General features: G+C 44.4%; 1 protein-coding gene across 1 annotated transcript in view; it reads right to left on the reverse strand.

The window, feature by feature from the left end:
• Positions 1 to 21619, reverse strand: part of LOC106608239 (neurexin-3b) — a 607554-nt gene that overhangs the window by 44082 nt on the left and 541853 nt on the right. Inside the window, 3 exon segments of the mRNA XM_045721094.1 lie at positions 8619 to 8819; positions 8979 to 9088; positions 11027 to 11116. Of these exon segments, the coding sequence (XP_045577050.1) occupies positions 8619 to 8819; positions 8979 to 9088; positions 11027 to 11116 (401 nt within the window).

Consider the following 21619-nt stretch of genomic DNA (forward strand, 5'->3'; position numbering starts at 1 on the left):
CTCTCTCTCTCTCTCTCTCTCTCTCTCTCTCTCTCTCTCTTCTCTGTCTCTCTCAGTCTCTTTCTGCAGTTGTGTTGATCCACAGATGAAATGTGATCCAACACCTCGTGGGACCTGGATAGCATGTCATGCCAGAGAGTGTCAGAAAGACTGACCAAAATAGCCCCAATTCAGTTTCTCCCTTTTTATTTATGTTCTCTTTCGGTCTTTCTCTCTCTCTGTCTTTCTCGATCTCACACACACTCACAGCCAGGGGCCTAGCAAGCCTCTGCAGTACCACAACATCACAATGTGCCAACTGCCAACCTCTAGAGGTTCTCTCCTCATCTCATGTCTCTTACAGTAGCTCTCACGCCACATAGTTTACAGTCAACCGGGGATCTGTAAACCACAGCCCCAGAAAATGAATTCACAACACTGTGACACAACAGTGTGAATCAAAATGGCTACATCCCTTGGACTTGAAGAGTTTCTTGAAATAGTCAAGAGAAAAGCAAGAAAACAACTTATTGGGAGACATTAGAGACATTAGAGATAGTTAGAGAGAGACTACTGTAAGATACCCCATGCCTATGGAGATCAGTCTCGTCAATAAGCATTAAAATCAACTTGACTTGCCAACCTGGTATGCTACGCACATTTGTTCATTTGTATGCTTGGTATCAGAGTCACCATAATATAACAGTATTCTACTTTGAAAAGATATGGTCTCATAAAGACGTCGTTTATGACCTGTTTTTGTGATACGGACAGCCTTGTGATAGTCTGTGATATAAAACACTATATTTCTCCATAATAATACTGGGTATCCTATCTTCCACGGTGACCTTGTTGATGCAGCAGGCAGGCAGGGGAGACAGGCAGCAGAGACAGGCAGCAGAGACAGGCAGCAGAGACAGGCAGATGAGACAGGCAGGCGAGACAGGCAGGCGAGACAGGCAGGGGATACAGGCAGGGTTTATAGGCAGGAGAGACAGGCAGGGGAGACAGGCAGGCGAGACATGCAGGCAAAACAGACAGGAGAGACAGGCAGGAGATACAGGCAAGGGAGACAGGCAGGGGAGACAGGCAGGGGAGACAGGCAGGTGAGACAGGCAGGTGAGACAGGCAGGGGAGACAGGCAGAGGAGACAGGCAGGAGAGACAAATGGATCTGAATCCGCAGGATGGCACCAGCATAATGCTCTATTGATGCCCACCCTATTCCCTACATCCAGACCATCCTATTACCTACACCTAGACCACCCTATTCCCTACATCCAGACCACCCTATTCCCTACATCCAGACCATCCTATTCCCTACATCCAGACCATCCTATTCCTTACATCCAGACCATCCTATTTCCTACATCCAGACCATCCTATTCCCTACATCCAAACCATCCTATTCCCTACACCTAGACCGCCCTATTCCCTACATCCAGACCATCCTATTCCCTACACCAGGACCACCCTATTCCCTACATCCAGACCATCCTATTCCCTACATCCAGACCATCCTATTCCCTATATCCAGACCACCCTATACCCTACATCCAGACCACCCTATTCCCTACACCTAGACCACCCTATTCCCTACATCCAGACCACTCTATTCCCTACATTCAGACCACCCTATTCTCTACATCCAGACCATCCTATTCCCTACATCCAGACCATCCTATTCCCTAAATCCAGACCATCCTATTTCCTACATCCAGACCATCCTATTTCCTACATCCAGACCACCCTATTCCCTACATCCAGACCATCCTATTTCCTACATCCAGACCATCCTATTCCCGAAACCTGGACCACCCTATTCTCTACATCCAGTCCATCCTATTCCCTACATCCAGGCCATCATATTCTCTACATCCAGACCATCCTATTCCCTATATCCAGACCATCCTATACCCTATACCCAGAGCTTTTTACCTCTCTTTACCTCTATGCAGGCGCTCGCTGCAACAGGCAGTGTTGACAAGAGAGGTCATCATTATTGAGGCGCTGGATAATTTGTTTAACAGTGCTGGTGTCTGTTATATCTGGTGTAAATCTTCTGTCTTATCTGCTGTCTTGTGTGAAGTTAAGTATGCTCCCTCTAATTCTCCCTCCCGTCTCGGAGGACCTACGCCCTAGGACCATGCCTCAGGATTACCTGGCCTGATGACTCCTGGCTGTCCCCAGTCCAACTGGTTGTGCTGCGGCTCCAGGTTCAACTGTTCTGCCTGCGGCTAGGGAACCCTGACCTGTTCACCCTACATTCTACCTTGTCCCAAATCTGCTGTTTTCGTCTCTCTCTCTATACCGCACCTGCTGTCTCGACCTCTGAATGCTCGGCTATGAAAAGCCAAATGACTTTTACCCCTGAGGTACTGACCTGTTGCACCCTCTACAACCACTGTGATTATTATTTGACCCTGCTGGTCATCTGTGAACGTTTGCACATCTTGAAGAACAATCTGGCCTTAAATGGCCATGTAATCTTATAATCTCCACCCGGCACAGCCAGAAGAGGACTGGCCACTCCTCAGAGCCTGGTTCCTCTCTAGGTTTCTTCCTAGGTTCCTGCCTTTCTAGGGAGTTTTCCATAGCCACCGTGCTTCTACATCAGCATTGCTTGCTGTTTGGGGTTTAAGGCTGGGTTTCTGTCTAAGCACTTTGTGACATCTAATGATGTAAAAAGGGCTTTATTATTACCTTTGATTGATTGATTGTCTGTTGGTTGGCCCTATTGCTCCGGGGCTGTTGGGAGAGTTATGGCTAGTACGAACACTGCCAATTCAATCTGTCCTCCAAGCATCAAAACAACGCTCGGCGTGATTACTTTCTTGGCAAGCCGGAGACATTCATTGGCTTACATTCACAATGCTTTTTCACAAAACCCTTCGTTATACAGGGTTGCATGGCATGGTGGGGCCAAGAGGAGGCATGTCCTGTGTAGCTCAGTTGGTAGAGCATGGTGTTTGCAACGCCAGGGTTGTGGGTTCGATTCCCACGGGGGACCAGTACGGGAAAAAAATGTATGCATTCACTACTGTAAGTCGCACTGGATACGAGCGTCTGCTTAATGACTAAAATGTAAATGTAAAATGAGGCAGCGAGTCAGGAAGAGACATCCAGATTGTTTCCCGAATGGCACCCTATTCCCTACATACTACTTTTGAGCAGAGCCCTGGTCAAAAGTAGTGCGCTGTAAAGGGAATAGCGTGCAATTTGGGGGACTGGTGAACCATCCCCAGAGCTGACAGACTAGGCATATATATTGAATCCCTAGAACGCCACTCTAAGCAATACATTGAATGGGAAAGTCCAGTCTATGGCTTGAATTTTTATGAGGCTAAGAGGAAGTGAAACAAGTCTGTATAGGACTGATTCGGGAGAAGTGTTTCAATCCTCTGCCACTGTGAAACATGTATCTAATCCTCTGCCACTGTGAAACATGTATCCAATCCTCTGCCACTGTGAAACATGTATCCAATCCTCTGCCACTGTGAAACATGTATCTAATCCTCTGCCACTGTGAAACATATATCCAATCCTCTACCACTGTGAAACATGTATCTAATCCTCTGCCACTGTGAAACATGTATCTAATCCTCTGCCACTGTGAAACATATATCCAATCCTCTGCCACTGTGAAACATGTATCCAATCCTCTACCACTGTGAAACATGTATCCAATCCTCTGCCACTGTGAAACATGTATCTAATCCTCTGCCACTGTGAACAATGTATCTAATCCTCTGCCACTGTGAAACATATATCCAATCCTCTGCCACTGTGAACAACATATCTAATCCTCTGCCACTGTGAAACATCTACCTAATCCTCTGCCACTGTGAAACATGTATCCAATCCTCTGCCACTGTGAAACATGTATCCAATCCTCTGCCACTGTGAAACATGTATCCAATCCTCTGCCACTGTGAAACATGTATCTAATCCTCTGCCACTGTGAAACATGTATCTAATCCTCTGCCACTGTGAAACATGTATCCAATCCTCTGCCACTGTGAAACATGTATCTAATCCTCTGCCACTGTGAACAATGTATCTAATCCTCTGCCACTGTGAAACATGTATCTAATCCTCTGCCACTGTGAAACATGTATCCGATCCTCTGCCACTGTGAAACATATATCCGATCCTCTGCCACTGTGAAACATGTATCCAATCCTCTGCCACTGTGAACAATGTATCTAATCCTCTGCCACTGTGAAACATGTATCCAATCCTCTGCCACTGTGAAACATGTATCTAATCCTCTGCCACTGTGAAACATATATCCAATCCTCTGCCACTGTGAAACATGTATCTAATCCTCTGCCACTGTGAAACATGTATCCAATCCTCTGCCACTGTGAAACATATATCCAATCCTCTGCCACTGTGAAACATGTATCCAATCCTCTGCCACTGTTAAACATGTATCTAATCCTCTGCCACTGTGAAACATGTATCTAATCCTCTGCCACTGTGAAACATATATCCAATCCTCTGCCACTGTGAAACATGTATCCAATCATATGCCACTGTGAAACATATATCCAATCACTCGCCAGTGTGAAACATATATCCAATCCTCTGCCAATGTGAAACATATATCCAATCAATCACCACTTTGAAACATATAGCCAATCCTCTGCAACGGTGATACATATATCCAATCCTCTGCCACGGTGATACATATATCCAATCCTCTGCTACGGTGATACATATATCCAATCCATGATAAACCAAGCAAGGAGAAGAGCTCAAATCCCCAAACCTGGCAAATAAAGGAATCGCTTAAACCATGAGCCGCATGGTTGGCAGCAGAAGTAGTCATGTGGACAACGGTAATTGAAACAGAACTAAAACCCTTATTCAAGATGCCAATACTTACTTGACTGTCTACTTGGTATAATTATACTAATCCTCTTAGTACATTACATTCAGTAAGTATTCAGACCCCTTGACGTTTTCCACATTTTGTTACATTACAGCCTTATTCCAAAATCCTCATCAATCTACACACAATACCCCATAATGACAAAGCAAAAACATTTTTTTTTTGTGTGCACCTTTTATTAAAATATGAAACTGAAATATGACATTGAAATAATTTTTCAGACCCTTTACTCAGTACTTTGTTGAGGCACCTTTAACAGTGATTACAGCCTTCCTTCGCTGCTTTTGGGGTATGATGCTACAAGCTTGGCACACCTGTATTTGGGGAGTTTCTCCCATTTTCCTTCGCAGATCCTCTCAAGCTCTGTCAGGTTGGATGGGGAGCTTTGCTGCTCAGCTATTTTCAGGTCTCTCCAGAGATGTTTGATTATGTTCAAGTCCGTGATCTGACTGGGCCACAAAAGAACATTCAGACACTTGCCCTGAAGCCACTCCTGCGTTGTCTTGGCTGTGTGTTTAGGGTCGTTGTCCTGTTAGAAAGTGAACCATCGCCCCATTCTGAGGTCCTGAGCACTCTGGAGCAGGTTTTCATGAAGGATCTCTCTGTTCTTTTCCCTCGATCCTGACTAGTCTTCCAGTCCCTGACACTGAAAAACATCCCCACAGCATGATGCTGCCACCACCATGCTTCACCGTAGGGATGGTGCCAGATGTCCTCCAGACGTGTCGCTTAGAATTTAGGCCAAAGAGTTCAATCTTGTTTTCATCAGACCAGAGAATCTTGTTTCTCATGGTCTGAGAGTCCTTTAGGTGCCTTTTGGCAAACTCTACCATAAAGGCCTGATTAGTGAAGTGCTGCAGAGATGGTTGTCCTTCTGGAAGGTTCTCCCATCCACCTTCTGGAAGGTTCTCCCAGAGGAACTGTAGAGCTCTGTCAGAGTGACCATTGGGCTCTTGGTCACCTCCCTGACCCCCCTTCTCATCCGATTGCTCAGTTTGGCCAGGTGGCCAGCACCAGGAAGAGTCTTGGTGGTTCAAAACTTCTTCCATTTAAGAATAATGGAGGCCACTGTGTTCTTGGGGACCTTCAATGCTTCAGACATTTTTTTGTACCCTTCCCCAGATATACGTGCCTCAACACAATGCTATCTCCGAGCTCCTTGGACAATTCCTTCGACCTCATGGCTTGGTTTTTGCTCTGACATGCAGTGTCAACTGTAGGACCCTATATAGACATGTGTGTCTTTCCAAATCACGTCCAATCAATTGCATTTACCATAGGTGGACTCCAATCAAGTTGTAGAAACATCTCAAGGATGATCAATGGAAACAGGATACACCTGAGCTCAAATAAGTCTCTTAAAAAAAGGGTCTGAATACCTACATAAATAAGTAAGTAATGTCATTTTTCTACAGCTTGCCTTGCTTTCCAACAGGCTACCCCTACCCCGGTCAACAGCTCTGCACCCCCCACAGCAACTTGCCCAAGCCTCCCCCATTTCTCCTTCACCCAAATCCAGACAGCTGATCTTCTGAAAGAGCTGCAAAATCTGGACCCCTACAAATCAGCTGGGCTAGACAATCTGGACCCTCTCTTTCTAAAATTATCCGCCGCAATTGTTTCAACCCCTTTTACTAGCCTGTTCAACCTCTCTTTCGTATCCTCTGAGATCACCAAAGATTGGAAAGCTGTCTCGGTCATCCCCCTCTTCAAAGGGGGAGACACTCTAGACCCAAACCGTTACAGACCAATATCAATCCTACCCTGCCTTTCTAAGGTCTTCGAAAGCCAAGTTAACAAACAGATCACCAACCATTTCGAATCCCACTGTACCTTCTCCGCTATGCAATCTGGTTTCCGAGCTGGTCATGGGTGCACCTCAGCCACGCTCAAGGTCCTAAACGATATCATAATCGCCATCTACAAAAGACAATACTGTGGAGCCGTATTCATCTACCTGGCCAAGGCTTTCGACTCTGTCAATCACCGCATTCTTATCAGCAGACTCAACAGCCTTGGTTTCTCAAATGACTCCCTTGCCTGGTTCACCAACTTCTTCTCAGATAGTTCAGTGTGTCAAATCGGGGGGCCTGTTGTCCGGACCTCTGGCAGTCTCTATGGGGGTGCCACAGGGATGAATTCTCAGGCCGACTCTTTTCTCTGTATACATCAATGATGTCGCTCTTGCGGCTGGTGATTCTCTGATCCACCTCTACGCAGACAACACCATTCTGTATACTTCTGGCCCTTCTTTGGATGCTGTGTTAACTAACCTCCAGACGAGATTCAACGCCATACTACTCTCATTCCGTGGCCTCCAACTGCTCTTAAATGCAAGTAAAACTAAATGCATGCTCTTCAACCGATCGCTGCCTGCACCTGCACGCCCACCTAGCATCACTACTCTGGATGGTTCTGACTTAGAATATGTGGACAACTACAAATACTTAGGTGTCTGGTTAGACTGTAAACTCTCCTTCCAGACTCATATTAAGCATCTCCAATCCAAAATTAAATCTAGAATCAGCTTCCTATTTCGCAACAAAGCATCCTTCACTCATGCTGCCAAACATACCCTCGTAAAACTGACTATCCTACCGATCCTTGACTTCGACGATGTTATTTACAAAATAGCTTCCAACACTCTACTCAGCAAATTGAATGCAGTCTATCACAGTGCCATCCGTTTCATCACCAAAGCCCCATATGAGACCCACCACTGCACCCTGTGTGCTCTCATTGGCTTGCCCTCGCTTCATATTTGTCGTCAAACCCACTGGCTCCAGGTCATCTATAAGTCCTTGCTAGGTAAAGCCCTGCTTTATCTCAGCTCACTGTTCACCATAGCAGCACCCACCCATTGCATGCGCTCCAGCATGGATATTTCACTGGTCTCCCCCAAAAGCCAATTCCTCCTTTGGCCGCCTTTCATTCCGGTTCTCTGCTGCCAATGACTGGAATGAATTGCAAATATCACTGAAGCTAGAGACTCATATCTCCCTCACTAACTTTAAGCATCAGCTATCAGAGCAGCATACAGATCATTGCACCTGTACATAGCCCATCTGTAAATAGCCCATCCAACTGTCTCATCCCCATATTGTTATTTATTTTATTTAATATATATATATTATTATTATTTTTTGCTCCTTTGCACCCCATGATCTCTACTTGGACATTCATCTTCTGCACATCTATCACTCCAGTGTTAATTTGCGAAATTGTAATCTTACTTCATTTGCACACAATGTATATAGACTTTTCTATTGTGTTATTGACTGTATTTTTGTTTATTCCATGTGTAACTCTGTGTTGTTGTTTGTGTCACACTGTTTTGCTTTATCTTGGCCAGGTTGCATTTGTAAATGAGAACTTGTTCTCAACTGGCTTTCCTGGTTAAATAAAGGTGAAATAAAAAAACAATAAAATTAAAATAAGGTATTTCTGTTTTGTATTTTTAATAAACTTGCAAACATTTCTAAAAAACTGTTTTCACTTTGTCATTATGGGGTATTGTGTGTAGATTGAGGGGAAAAAAATCGATACATTTTAGAATAAGGCTATAATGTAACAAAATGTGGAAAAAGTCAAGGGGTCTGAATACTTTCCGAATGCACTGCGTGTCCAACAGGTAACATGATGTAACATCACACATTTCCCTCCACTAATCTTTCACACACACACGTCCATTTCCTCCCTCCCTGATCAATTACCTTTTCCCCCCCATCTTCCCCTACCCATACCTGAATGGTGGGTGGGGAGCGCTGTTTCCTCGTGGTGGTCGTAGACAGAGTCGTAGTGGTCTCTATGAAGGTGGTGGACATCTCAGGTGGCACAGAGGTGGTGGTGCGGGCAGCACCCCTACTGGTGGGCATGTCACCCACCAATCGGACGCTCCCGTTCACCTTGATGTTGGCGTGACCTTCGGCGGCCATGTTGAGGACCTTAGAATAGGATAAACTATAGAATTAGAATTAGATTTTACTTCCTGCTTTAATTATATGTGTACACTCAAAATGGCTGCCAGTCCACCCATTACGGCATTTTCAGCTGGAGTGGATTTCTTTTTACTTTTATTTATCAAATCAGTCAATGAATCATACCTTTAGTCCGTTGTAGTAGAGGCCGGACAGCTGGCCCTGGTAGGGACGTTTACGGTCATTACCGCCTATAGAGATGGCCGCCTGGGTGTTGAAGATGGTGAGCTGCCGGCCTGAGAGGAGATGGGAGGGGGACAGTAGGGAGAACACCATTACAATGCACTTAAATTGGTTGTACTTGATTCGTTTAAGTAGTCTACACTCATATTGTCCATACGTTGGTTTTACTGCATTTATAATGCTTTACCTCTAATGCTCATCTGGGGACAAGCGCTGGAAGTTAGTGTGCGTTAAGGTGTGATGTGTCAATGCATCTCGACTGATGCATATTTAACGTGGCGATGTTTTAATTGTCTGTATCAGACCTGGGTTCAAATACTATTTAAAATATATCACTTGAATATTTTAAGGTATTTGGAAATACACTTGGAAAGTATTGGAAAATACTCAAATACACTCCGATGTATTTGAAAACAGTATTTGAAATAAGTATTTGAAAATACTCTCAAATACAATTTGGTATACTTTCTTATTTTTTTATTCATTTTTTAAATAACCATCAAAAATACTCAAATACAGCTACTTGTTTTGGACTGTGTATTTGAAAATACACAAATACACAAATAAAAAGTATATTAAATACCAGATACTCAAATACACATTTATTTGAACCCAGATCTGTTTATAAATAAACAATTGAAAGTAAGGTCAGTTAAGTGTGTTTGGAAAAGATCTTTGACACATGAAAACAGAAACATTCACTGCATTTGTAATCCCCTGAACAACGCAATATAATCACGGAGTTCAATTATTTAAAAGAAAACGAGTAAGACCTTTGTTTTGAAACATAATGTGATAAAATGCAACTAATAGACTGCCGTACATGTCATGAAATCCACTGTAAACTTCATTAAACGGGAGTTAAACCATCGCAGTCAAAACACATTGCTCATGCATTAGTTCTGAAATGAAATATACAAATAACGCTCGGAAATACAGGGGAATCCTAATTGGAAATCAAATTTCCATAACACACACACACACAGCACTGCAGGCTCATTGCATTTGTCACATTCACAATTACAATACATTGGGCATGAAATGAAAAGGGAAACAAATCTCATATTATCGTAACATAAAAATAAATATTATGTTGATCCATGCATGTAGTGCATGCTAATAGGATCAGAAACTGCTTGGTGTTTTTAGACGTTGTTAAAGGGACTTTATAATCATCTTAGCAAGTTTAGGCAATGAACTTTAAATGTAGTTTATAATGATATTATGTCAAGCAGGAAAATTAGTAAGAATCAGAGCATATCGGGAGCACAATTCTCCATTACACCTCTCCATTGTAATAAACACTAGTGAGGTAGCGACTAGACAATGAACAGTAAAAGACTGTGTGGAATGAAAGCAGACCATTTAATTCCAAAATTTCTATTCCATTGCAGTCTATTTCAGGGCAGGCTACACAGTGATAGGCTCATGTTAGTGCTGAGTTGAGTTAGAACAATAGGTCCCAATTACTGTATATTACTGTCACCAAAACAAGGGGAATGCTTCGGTTGGATGTGTCAAACCACTGTCGTAGGAATAACACCACAAAATAGAGCCTGGAAGTTAGTTAGTTTAGAGCTCCAACTCAAACAAACATACACTCTCTGTTAAGTTTGTCCACAAATATTATTGGAGCTTTTAGCAGGGAAATTTGTGTTTCTTTTAGCAAAGTACAACTATTGGTTGTAAGACATCAGATTTGATCATGTATTGTTTGTGGATTACACCAGTCCCTTTAATAACTGGTCAGCTTCAATGATTCAAAATTCTAACTGAATTTAAACATGATGACAAAAAGGGAATGGCAACAAAAAAAAGGAAAAACGAACAAAATACAATTGACAGTAAGTTTAGTTTAATTATGGTTTAATGGGTTTAAAAAGGAATTGTTGTGGATCCATTCTAGAAGGATTGAGGGGAAACAAGCCAATGACATGACAAGAAAACAAAAACATTCCAGAATATTCTACAAGATCTGGTAAAAGGTTTACCTTTCTCCTGCAGCCAATCTTCTACCGGCCTCTTATAATTGAATGGGATTTTCTTATTACCCATTTGATAGCGCTCAACGTCGCTTGGTCCTTTAAAGTTTGAAAGTTTAGAGAAAAACTTACAACAGTCGGCAAAAGCAACTGTCAAACAATCATCATTCACATTTAGACACCGATTTAGAAAAATGGTTTAGCGTTGTTTATCATGAAAAGTAAAAAATTGTTTTGCGGAATTTCAACATAAATATTTAGTTGTTTAATTTAGAAAACTTGGTAAAATAGGATTTTTGAGAATATTGGACAGTCAATGGTCTACTTGAGCAACGCTTGGTTTCAAATAAATAAACAAATAAACATAGACAACAATCCTGTAAGGCCACGTCCTTGAGAACAGAACACACAAAGAACCTGGAAAAATCATTCAATCGTCTGTGCATTCATTTGTGTTGAACAATACATTCCACATTTCAATCTACATAAAACCTGAATTCATTAAACCTCAACAGATGTGAAGGGAAAAAGATCAGTATGTTAAATAGGTTTGCATGTCTGAACAGCCCTACTCAGGAACAGATATATCAGACGTGATTTTGAATCACTTTTCCCACTGGACAACACCTGAACACTTGCATTGTGTCCCCAATGGCAACCTATTCCCTATATAGTGCACTACTTTTTACACAAAAGTGCAAAAGTAGTGCACTATATAGAGAATAGGGTTCCATTTGATACACAACCCTGCTCTTACATTTCAAGCGGCCAAGGAACAAGTCAGTTTAACAAGTATTTTGGAGAGAAGGAGGGGAAATAGGTAGCGAAGGAGTGAAATAAAACAGGTGATTTGGGGAGCTGCAAACCTGTTGGGAGAAAAGTCCCCTGATGACAGAGATTTGAGGAGGACACAGCATACAGATGACGTTATTACCAGGTGGTGTAGGAGTGTGTCCGAGTGTGTGTGTTTGTGTGTCTGTCTGTATGTGCGTGGTGCGCATGGGTTTGTGTGATTATGAGTGTAGTGTGTATGTGTGTGTTTGTATGTGTGTGTGTGTGATTATGGGTGTAGTGCGTGCGTGTGTGTGTGCGTGCATGTGTGCGTGTGTGTAATTACGGACGTAGTGTGAGGTTTCTCTGTTAGAGTGATACCCTGGTTGCTGCTCTGAGACTGAAGAGAGTGTGTTCTGGCAGGAGGAATAACTCTGAGATTGAAGAGAACATGTTCGAGCAGGAGGAATAACTCTGAGACTGAAGAGAACATGTTTGAGCAGGAGGAATAACTCTGAGACTGAAGAGAACATGTTCGAGCAGGAGGATTAACTCTGAGACTGAAGAGAACATGTTCTGGCAGGAGGAATAACTCTGAGACTGAAGAGAACATGTTCTGGCAGGAGAAATAACTCTGAGACTGAAGAGAACATGTTTGAGCAGGGGGAATAACTCTGAGACTGAAGAGAACATGTTCTGGCAGGAGGAATAACTCTGAGACTGAAGAGAACATGTTCTGGCAGGAGAAATAACTCTGAGACTGAAGAGAACATGTTTGAGCAGGAGGAATAACTCTGAGACTGAAGAGAACATGTTCGAGCAGGAGGAATAACTCTTATCTGATGAATATATCCAGCAGGGCTTTGTATTTTACACAGTACAATCTCCCTCCATCTCCCTCCCTCTCCTTCTCTCTCCCTCTCCCTCCGTCTCCCTCCGTCTCCCTCTTTCTCCCTCCCACTCCCTCCCTCTCTCTCTTTCTCCCTCCCTCTCCCTCCCTCTCCCTCTCTCTCTCTCCCTCCGTCTCCCTCCGTCTCCCTCCCTCTCCCTCCCTCTCTCTCTCTCCCTCCATCTCCCTCCCTCTCCCTCCGTCTCCCTCTCTCTCCTTCCCTCCGTCTCCCTCCCTCTCCCTCTCTCCCTCCGTCTCCCTCCCTCTCCCTCCCGCTCCCTCTGTCTCCCTCCCTCACTCTCCCTCCCTCCGTCTTCCTCTCTCTCCCTCTCTCTCCATCCGTCTCCCTCCCTCTCCCTCCGTCTCCCTCACTCTCCCTCCCTCCGTCTTCCTCTCTCTCCCTCCCTCTCCCTCCGTCTCCCTCCCTCTCCCTCAGTCTCCCTCCCTCTCCCTCAGTCTCCCTCCCTCTCCCTCAGTCTCCCTCCCTCTCCCTCCCTCCCTCTCTCTCTCCCTCCGTCTCCCTCCCTCTCCCTCTCTCCCTCTCTCTCCCTCCATCTCCCTCCATCTCCCTCTTTCTCTCTCTCAAATCAATTCAATTCAAGGGCTTTATTGGCATGGGAAACATTATGTTAACATTGCCAAAGCAAGTGAAGTAGATAATAAAAAAAGTGAAATCAACAATACAGAAGTTCCATATTATTTCTATATACAGTGTTGTAACGATGTGCAAATGGTGAAAGTACAAAAGGGAAATTAAATAAATATAAATATGGGTTGTATTTACAATGGTGTTTGTTCTTCACTGGTTGACCTTTTCTTGTGGCAACAGGTCACAAATCTTGCTGCTTTCTCATCGCTCTCTCTGTACTATTTTCAAGATAAATATCTATAGGCTAAGCTATATCTCTAATGTATGAGCCTGTGATTGTATAATATGCTAAACATATAGAATATATGCAATGGCCAATTCCCATCCTTCTTATGCATGTGGATGACATTGTGAGGCTTTATCCATGCATTCAGTGATACACTTCTACTATCAATTTCGGGGGATCAAATATGGCTTTGTGTTTTCAAACAGACAGAGATACTACTGTCTGTGAAGTTTGTACTGAATAATGTAGGAAGTGAAATGATGTCACTCCTTTCCTCGATGAGGATGTTTTGGAGAAACAAAGACACTTTGACACTGTTTCAAGGTACAGAAGGAATACATAATACATTGACTGCAGCTTTTTGGAGTTGATAATAGGAAGTGCGAGACTTCAAAAGCGTGAATATAGTGAATATACTTAAAGACCCAATGCAGCCATTTTTATCTCAACATCAAATCATTTCTGGGTAACAATTAAGTACCTTACTGTGATTGTTTGCAATTAAAATGGTAAAAAAAAGAAAACAAAATAGATTCTTAGCAAAGAGACATTTCTCAAGCAAGAATTTTGCTAGGCCTGAGTGGGGAGGGGAAAACTGAAAACTAGCTGTTATTGGCAGAGAGGTTTGGATCTATCTTCTTATCAACTAATTTACCGCCTGGTAATGTCACCAGGCAGGCCAAAACGCAATCCCTCCAAAATAGGCTGACATTTCAGGCAGTCTTTTCAAACAGCTCTTACACTTAAAGGGTATTAACATTATTTTCAAAATTTCACAATATTATTCCAACCTCATAGTGTGGAAATATATATAAAACACATGAAAATCACATTTTTGACTCCACTGGGCCTTTAACACATCTCTTTTAATAATAAATCGCAGCACACTCGCTGAGTCAAATGTTCTCAGAGGATAAATCTCGGATATGATAACGACATAACATGTTTCAGTTCCGCGGGAAGACCCCCTATCAACTCAGCTCAATCATATATCCCCCCTAACTATGGTTAGAGGAGAACACATAACACATTAACTAATGGCTGTTTGGGAGTCTCTCTCACCCTCTCTTCCTCTCTTTCTGTGTTTTTTTCTGCTTTTCTTTTAATATTTCTTAAGAGAGAAAAAACTGTGTGGCTTCAAAGTGTTCAGGTTAGAAAGGGCTGAGAGGGAGCGTGGGTGTTGGTAGGGGCAGGAGAAGAGGAGGGGACGAGAGGAGGAGGGGAGGAGGAAGAAAGGAGGGGAATGTAAATGAAGATGGAAGGGCTGCTCTCTGACAAGCACTACAACTCTTTGCAAAAAAGGTTATATTTAGAACCTAAAAGGGTTCTTCAGCTGTCCCCATAAGAGAACCCTTTGAAGAACCCTTTTTGGTTCTAGGTAGAACCCTTTTCACAGAGGGTTCTACATGGAATCCAAAAGGGTTCTATCTGGAGTCAAAAACAGCTCTCCTATAGGGACAGCCGAAGAGCAGGGTTCTCAGTGCCTTTGATCCAGACGCGTTGTGGAGACTGAGAGGCAGCAGCCTCCCTGGACAGATAGAGGGAGACCCTGGTCGACTGTTTGAAGAGCAAGGGAGTGCCCCCAGGTGCAAACAGAAGCACACACCTACAATACTGACTATGCCACTTCTCTCGCTCTCTCCCTCCATGTCTTCTTCTTCTCTCTCTCTCTCTCTCTCCCTCAATGTCTTCCTGTCCCTCCCTCCCTCCCTCCTCCCTCCTCCCTCCCTCCCTCCCTCCCTCCCTCCCTCCCTCCCTCCCTCCCTCCCTCCCTCCCTCCCTCCCTCCCTCCCTCCCTCCCTCCCTGCCCCCAGGTGTAAACAGACAGTACCCACAATACTGACTATATCACAATTTTTATCTCAGTTCTTCCCTCCTTTTCCATGTTTTTATTTGTTGTCTATATCTTCTTCATGGTGTCTGTTGAGAGGCCCTCACATGGATTTATGTAGGTACGTGTTGAGAACATGTTTGAAATTAAGATGAAAGCAGAAACAACTTGTATTACTAGGGTAGTGGTTCTAAGTGTAAGTGTAACTCTAAAACTGTGTCTGCTTGTGTGTATATGTGTGATTCCAATTCTTCACAGCAGCCAAAACAATATGTGAATTTCTCCCCTCCTGATGGAAGTGTTTCAGTGAGAACACACATTGTCACGGTGACAGTCAGGAGGCCATCACTCGATGCCGAGGGCGTATCAACTCCGTGAAAATGGACGAAGATTTGATACCCTCTCCATCCATCCTGTCTAAAACCTCTGCTTTTAGCCGTTCTGAAAAACTTCAGGTTATAACCATCGTACGCCTCCCATCTTCTGACCTTACTTCTAATCTACCCTCTGTTCTCCTGTCTGTCAACCTCACCTTCACTGTCCTCTTCTGTCTGTCTGTCAACCCTACCTTCACAGTCCTCTTCTGTCTGTTAACATCACCCTCCCTGTTCTCTCCAGTCTATCAAACTCACCCTCACTGTCCTCTTCTGCCTGTCTGTCAACCTCACCATCACTGTCTTCTGTCAAACTCACCCTCATTGTCCTCTTCTGTCTGTCTGTCAACATCACCCTCCCTGCAATCTCCTGTCTATCAACCTCACCCTCACTGTCATCTCCAGTCTGTCTGTCAACTTTACCCTAACTGTCATCTCATGTCTGTCTCTCAACTTCACACCCACTGTCCTCTCCTGTCTGTCAACTTCACTCTCACTGTCCTCTACTGTCTGTCAACTTCACCCTCACTGTCCTCTCCTGTCTGTCAACTTCACCTCACTGTCATCTAATGTCTGTCTGTGAACTTTACACTCACTGTCCTCTCCTGTATGTCTGTCAACTTCACCCTCAAAGTCCTCTCCTGTTTGTCGACTTCACCATCACTGTCCTCTCCTGTCCGCCAACTTCGTCCTCATTGTCCTCTCCTGTCAGTCTGCCTCCTTCACCCTAATTGTCCTCTCCTGTCTGTTAAACTTAACCTCACTCCCCTCTCCTGTCTGTCAACTGCAACCTCACTGTCGTCTTCTGTCTGTCAGTCAGCCTCACCCTCACTATCCTATCCTGTCAGTCTGCCAACTCATCCTCACCCTCACTGTCATCTCCAGTCTGTGAATCAACTTAACCCTCACAGTCCTCTTCTGTCTTTCATTCAACTTCACCCTCAGTGTACTTTTCTGTTTGTCAGTCAACTTTACCCTCACTGTCCTCTCCTGCATGTCTGTCAACTTCAGCCTCATTGGCCTCTTCTGTCGGTCAGTCAACTTCACCCTCACTGTCCTCTCTGTCTGTCAACTTCACCCTACTGTCCTCTCCTGTCAGCCAACTTCACCCTACTGTCCTCTCCTGTCTGCCAACTTCACCCTACTGTCCTCTCCTGTCTGTCAACTTCACCCTACTGTCCTCTCCTGTCTGCCAACTTCACCCTACTGTCCTCTCCTGTCTGTCAACTTCACCCTACTGTCCTCTCCTGTCTGCCAACTTCACCCTACTGTCCTCTCCTATCTGTCAACTTCACCCTACTGTCCTCTCCTATCTGTCAACTTCACCCTACTGTCCTCTCCTGTCTGCCAACTTCACCCTACTGTCCTCTCCTGTCTGTCAACTTCACCCTACTGTCCTCTCCTGTCTGCCAACTTCACCCTACTGTCCTCTCCTGTCTGCCAACTTCACCCTACTGTCCTCTCCTGTCTGCCAACTTCACCCTACTGTCCTCTCCTGTCTGCCAACTTCACCCTACTGTCCTCTCCTGTCTGCCAACTTCACCCTACTGTCCTCTCCTGTCTGTCAACTTCACCCTACTGTCCTCTCCTGTCTGTCAACTTCACCCTACTGTCCTCTCCTGTCTGCCAACTTCACCCTACTGTCCTCTCCTGTCTGCCAACTTCACCCTACTGTCCTCTCCTGTCTGTCAACTTCACCCTACTGTCCTCTCCTGTCTGCCAACTTCACCCTACTGTCCTCTCCTATCTGCCAACTTCACCCTACTGTCCTCTCCTATCTGTCAACTTCACCCTACTGTCCTCTCCTATCTGTCAACTTCACCCTACTGTCCTCTCCTGTCTGCCAACTTCACCCTACTGTCCTCTCCTGTCTGCCAACTTCACCCTACTGTCCTCTCCTATCTGCCAACTTCACCCTACTGTCCTCTCCTATCTGTCTGTGAATATTCACCCTCACTGTCCTCTTCTGGCTGTCAGTCAAGTTAACCATCACTGTCCTCTTCTGTCTGTCTGTCAGTCAACTTCACTCTCACTGTCCTTTCCTGTCTGTTTCTCAACTTCACCCTCACTGTCCTCTCCTGTCTGTCAACTTCATTCTCACTGTCCTCTACTGTTTGTCAACCTCACCATCCTCTACTTTAAGTCAACTTAACCATCACTGTCCTCTTCTGTCTGTCTGTTTGTCTGTCAACTTCACCCTACTGTCCTCTCCTGTCTGTTTCCCTTTCCCTTCAACTTCACCCTCACTGTCCTCTCCTGTCTGTCAACTTCACTCTCCTCTCCTCTCCTTCTCCACTGTCCTCTACTGTCTTTATTGTCAACTTCACCATCCTCTACTTTAACTTCGTCAACTTAACCATCACTGTCCTCTTCTGTCTGTCTGTTTGTCAGTCAACTTCACTCTCACTGTCCTTTCCTGTCTGTTTCTCAACTTCACCCTCACTGTCCTCTCCTGTCTGTCAACTTCATTCTCACTGTCCTCTACTGTTTGTCAACCTCACCATCCTCTACTTTAAGTCAACTTAACCATCACTGTCCTCTTCTGTCTGTCTGTTTGTCAGTCAACTTCACTCTCACTGTCCTTTCCTGTCTGTTTCTCAACTTCACCTTCACTGTCCTCTTCAGTTTGTGAGTCAACTTAGCCTTCACTGTCCTCTCCTGTCTATCTGTCAACTTCACCCTCACTGTCCTCACCTTTCTGTCTGTCAACTTCACCCTCACTGTCCTCTCCTGTCTATCTGTCAACTTCACCCTCACTGTCCTCACCTTTCTGTCTGTCAACTTCACCCTCAGTGTCCTCTGCTGTCTGTCAACTTCACCCTCACTGTCCTCTCCTGTCTGTCAACTTCACCCTCACTGTCCTCTCTTGTCAGTCAATTTAACCATCACTATCCTCTACTGTCAGTCAACTTCACCCTCACTGTCCTTACCTTTCTGTCTGTCAACTTCACCCTCAGCGTCCTCTCCTGTCTGTCAACTTCACACTCACTGTCCTCTCCTGTCTCTCTGTCAACTTCATCCTCACTGTCCTCACCTTTCTGTCTGTCAACTTCATCCTCACTGTCCTCACCTTTCTGTCTGTCAACTTCACCCTCACTGTCCTCTCCTTTCTGTCAACTTCATCCTCACTGTCCTCACCTTTCTGTCTGTCAACCTCATCCTCACTGTCCTCTACTGTCAGTCAACTTAACCATCACTGTCCTCTCCTGTCTGTCTGTCAACTTTACCCTCACTGTCCTCTTCTGTTTGTCTGTCAACTTTACCTTCATTATCCTCTTTTGTCTTTCTGTCAAAATCACTGTCTTCTCCTGTCTGGCTGTCAACTTCAATCTCACTGTTCTCTCTTGTCTGTCTGTCAACCTCACTCTCACTGTCTTGTCTGTCTGCCAAGCTCACCCTCACTGTCCTCTACTGTATCATTCTTCATCTATTACCTAGAACTCTCCCTCTCTCTATCTCTGCCTGCCTCACTCCTTCACCCTCTCCCTCTCCCTTTCTCTCTCCTCTCCTTCTCTCTCCTGTTCCTTCCCCCTTCACAACCTCTCCCAATCTCTCTCTCTATTTCAACCTCTCCCTCCCTCAACCCCCCTCTCTCTCTCTCTTTCACTCTCTCACCATCCCTTTATTTCAGACTGCACTTCTATTTCCTCAGTATCCCCTCTCCTCTCAGACAGACAAAGAGACAGAGCAATCATCATTTATCATGTTGCCCTGAGCTGTCGACGGCGTTCAAAGGATGAGTTAGACCAGAGGCTAAGGGGCGGCTGCTGCAGAGAAAGGAGCTGCTTATCTCTTTCTCTGTGTCTCTGTGCATGTTGAGAAAATAGGCTTGTAGGCCTGTAGGAAAGAGAGTGAGAGAGAGAGAGACATAGAGATAAAGAGAGAGATTGTGTTGGAGATAGAGAGGTAATCATGTTTGGCCAGTAGGGTACATGAGTATTTATCTCACTCACTAAGGCATCGTTTGTCTGTCGGTCTTGTCAGAAAGAGAAAGGGAGGCTGGAGGACTGGGTGATATTAAAGGGTGTGTGTGTGTGTGTGTGTGTGTGTGTGTGTGTGTGTGTGTGTGTGTGTGTGTGTGTGTGTGTGTGTGTGTGTGTGTGTGTGTGTGTGTGTGTGTGTGTGTGTGTGTGTGTGTGTGTGTGTGTGTGTGTGTGTGTGTGTTTGTTTACTGTCTGCTGCCTGTCTCTTTGCTATGACAACCCGGCTTGGTCCAGTAACTTCCTGATTCAAAGTCCCAAACCCACACAGAAAGGTGTTGTCCAAAATCAAAGCACAAACTGATTAAAATACTTACAGAATACATTGGATCACCTATTGAAAATCACCAGAATACATTGGATCACCTATTGAAACCAACCAGAATACATTGGATCACCTATTGAAACCAACCAGAATACATTGGATCACCTATTGAAACCAACCAGAATACATTAGACCACCTATTGAAAACAACCAGAATACATTAGATCACCTATTGAAACCAACCAGAATACATTGGATCACCTATTGAAACCAACCAGAATACATTGGATCACCTATTGAAACCAACCAGAATACATTGGATCACCTATTGAAACCAACCAGAATACATTGGATCACCTATTGAAACCAACCAGAATACATTAGACCACCTATTGAAAACAACCAGAATACATTGGATCACCTATTGAAACCAACCAGAATACATTGGACCACCTATTGAAAACAACCAGAAACTACCCCGGTATGTTTATTGTCTCAGTATTAGACAGGGTAACATACACATACATTTTAGATGAAGAATGAGAGGGAGTAAGACAGACAAAAATAACTAGCTACACAGAGCAAGAGGAGCTGCACACAAACAGAGAAACCAGAGAGAGAGAGAGAGAGAAGGGCACAGAGAAAGGGAGAGAGAGAGAGACAGAGAGAGAGAGAGATTATGAATGAGAAAAAGACAGAGTGAGAGACACAGAGAGAGACACACACACAGAGAGACAGAGACACAGAGAGAGACACAGAGAGCGTGAGAGAGAGAGAGAGACAGAGAGAGAGAGAGAGAGGGGGAGACAGGGAGAGAAATAGACAGAAAGAGAGACAGAGACACAGAAAGAGAGAGATTGACACAGAAAGAGAGACACAGAAAGAGAGACAGAGAGACACAGATAGAGAGAGATACACAGAAAGAGAGAGAGAGAGACACAGAGAGAGAGACACATAAAGAGAGACAGAGAGAGACACAGAAAGAGAGAGACACGGAAAGAGAGACAGAGAGAGACACAGAAAGAGAGAGAGGGAGAGACAGAAAGAGAGAGACACAGAAAGAGAGAGAGAGACACAGAACGAGTGAGAGAGACACAGAAAGAGAGAGATAGACACAGAAAGAGAGACACAGAAAGAGAGACAGAGAGACACGGATAGAGAGAGAGACACAGAAAGAGAGAGAGAGAGACACAGAGAGAGAGAGACACAGAAAGAGAGAGAGAGAGACACAGAGAGAGAGAGACACATAAAGAGAGACAGAGAGAGACAGAAAGAGAGAGAGCGAGAGACACAGAAAGAGAGAGACACAGAAAGAGAGACAGAGAGAGACACAGAATGAGAGAGAGGTAGAGACAGAACGAGAGAGACACAGAAAGAGAGACAGAGAGAGACACAGAAAGAGAGAGAGAGAGAGACAGAAAGAGAGACAAAGAGAGAGAGAGAGAGACACAGAAAGAGAGAGAGAGAGACACATAAGAGAGAGAGAGACAGAAAGATAGAGAGAGTGACAGAAGAGAGAGACAGAAAGAGAGAGAGACACACAGAAAGAGAGAGATAGATACAGAAAGAGAGAGAGAGAGACAGAAAGAGAGACACAGAGAGAGAGAGAGACACAGA

Source organism: Salmo salar, chromosome ssa06 (genome assembly GCF_905237065.1).
Source record: "Salmo salar chromosome ssa06, Ssal_v3.1, whole genome shotgun sequence".
Taxonomy (NCBI): Eukaryota; Metazoa; Chordata; class Actinopteri; order Salmoniformes; family Salmonidae; genus Salmo; species Salmo salar.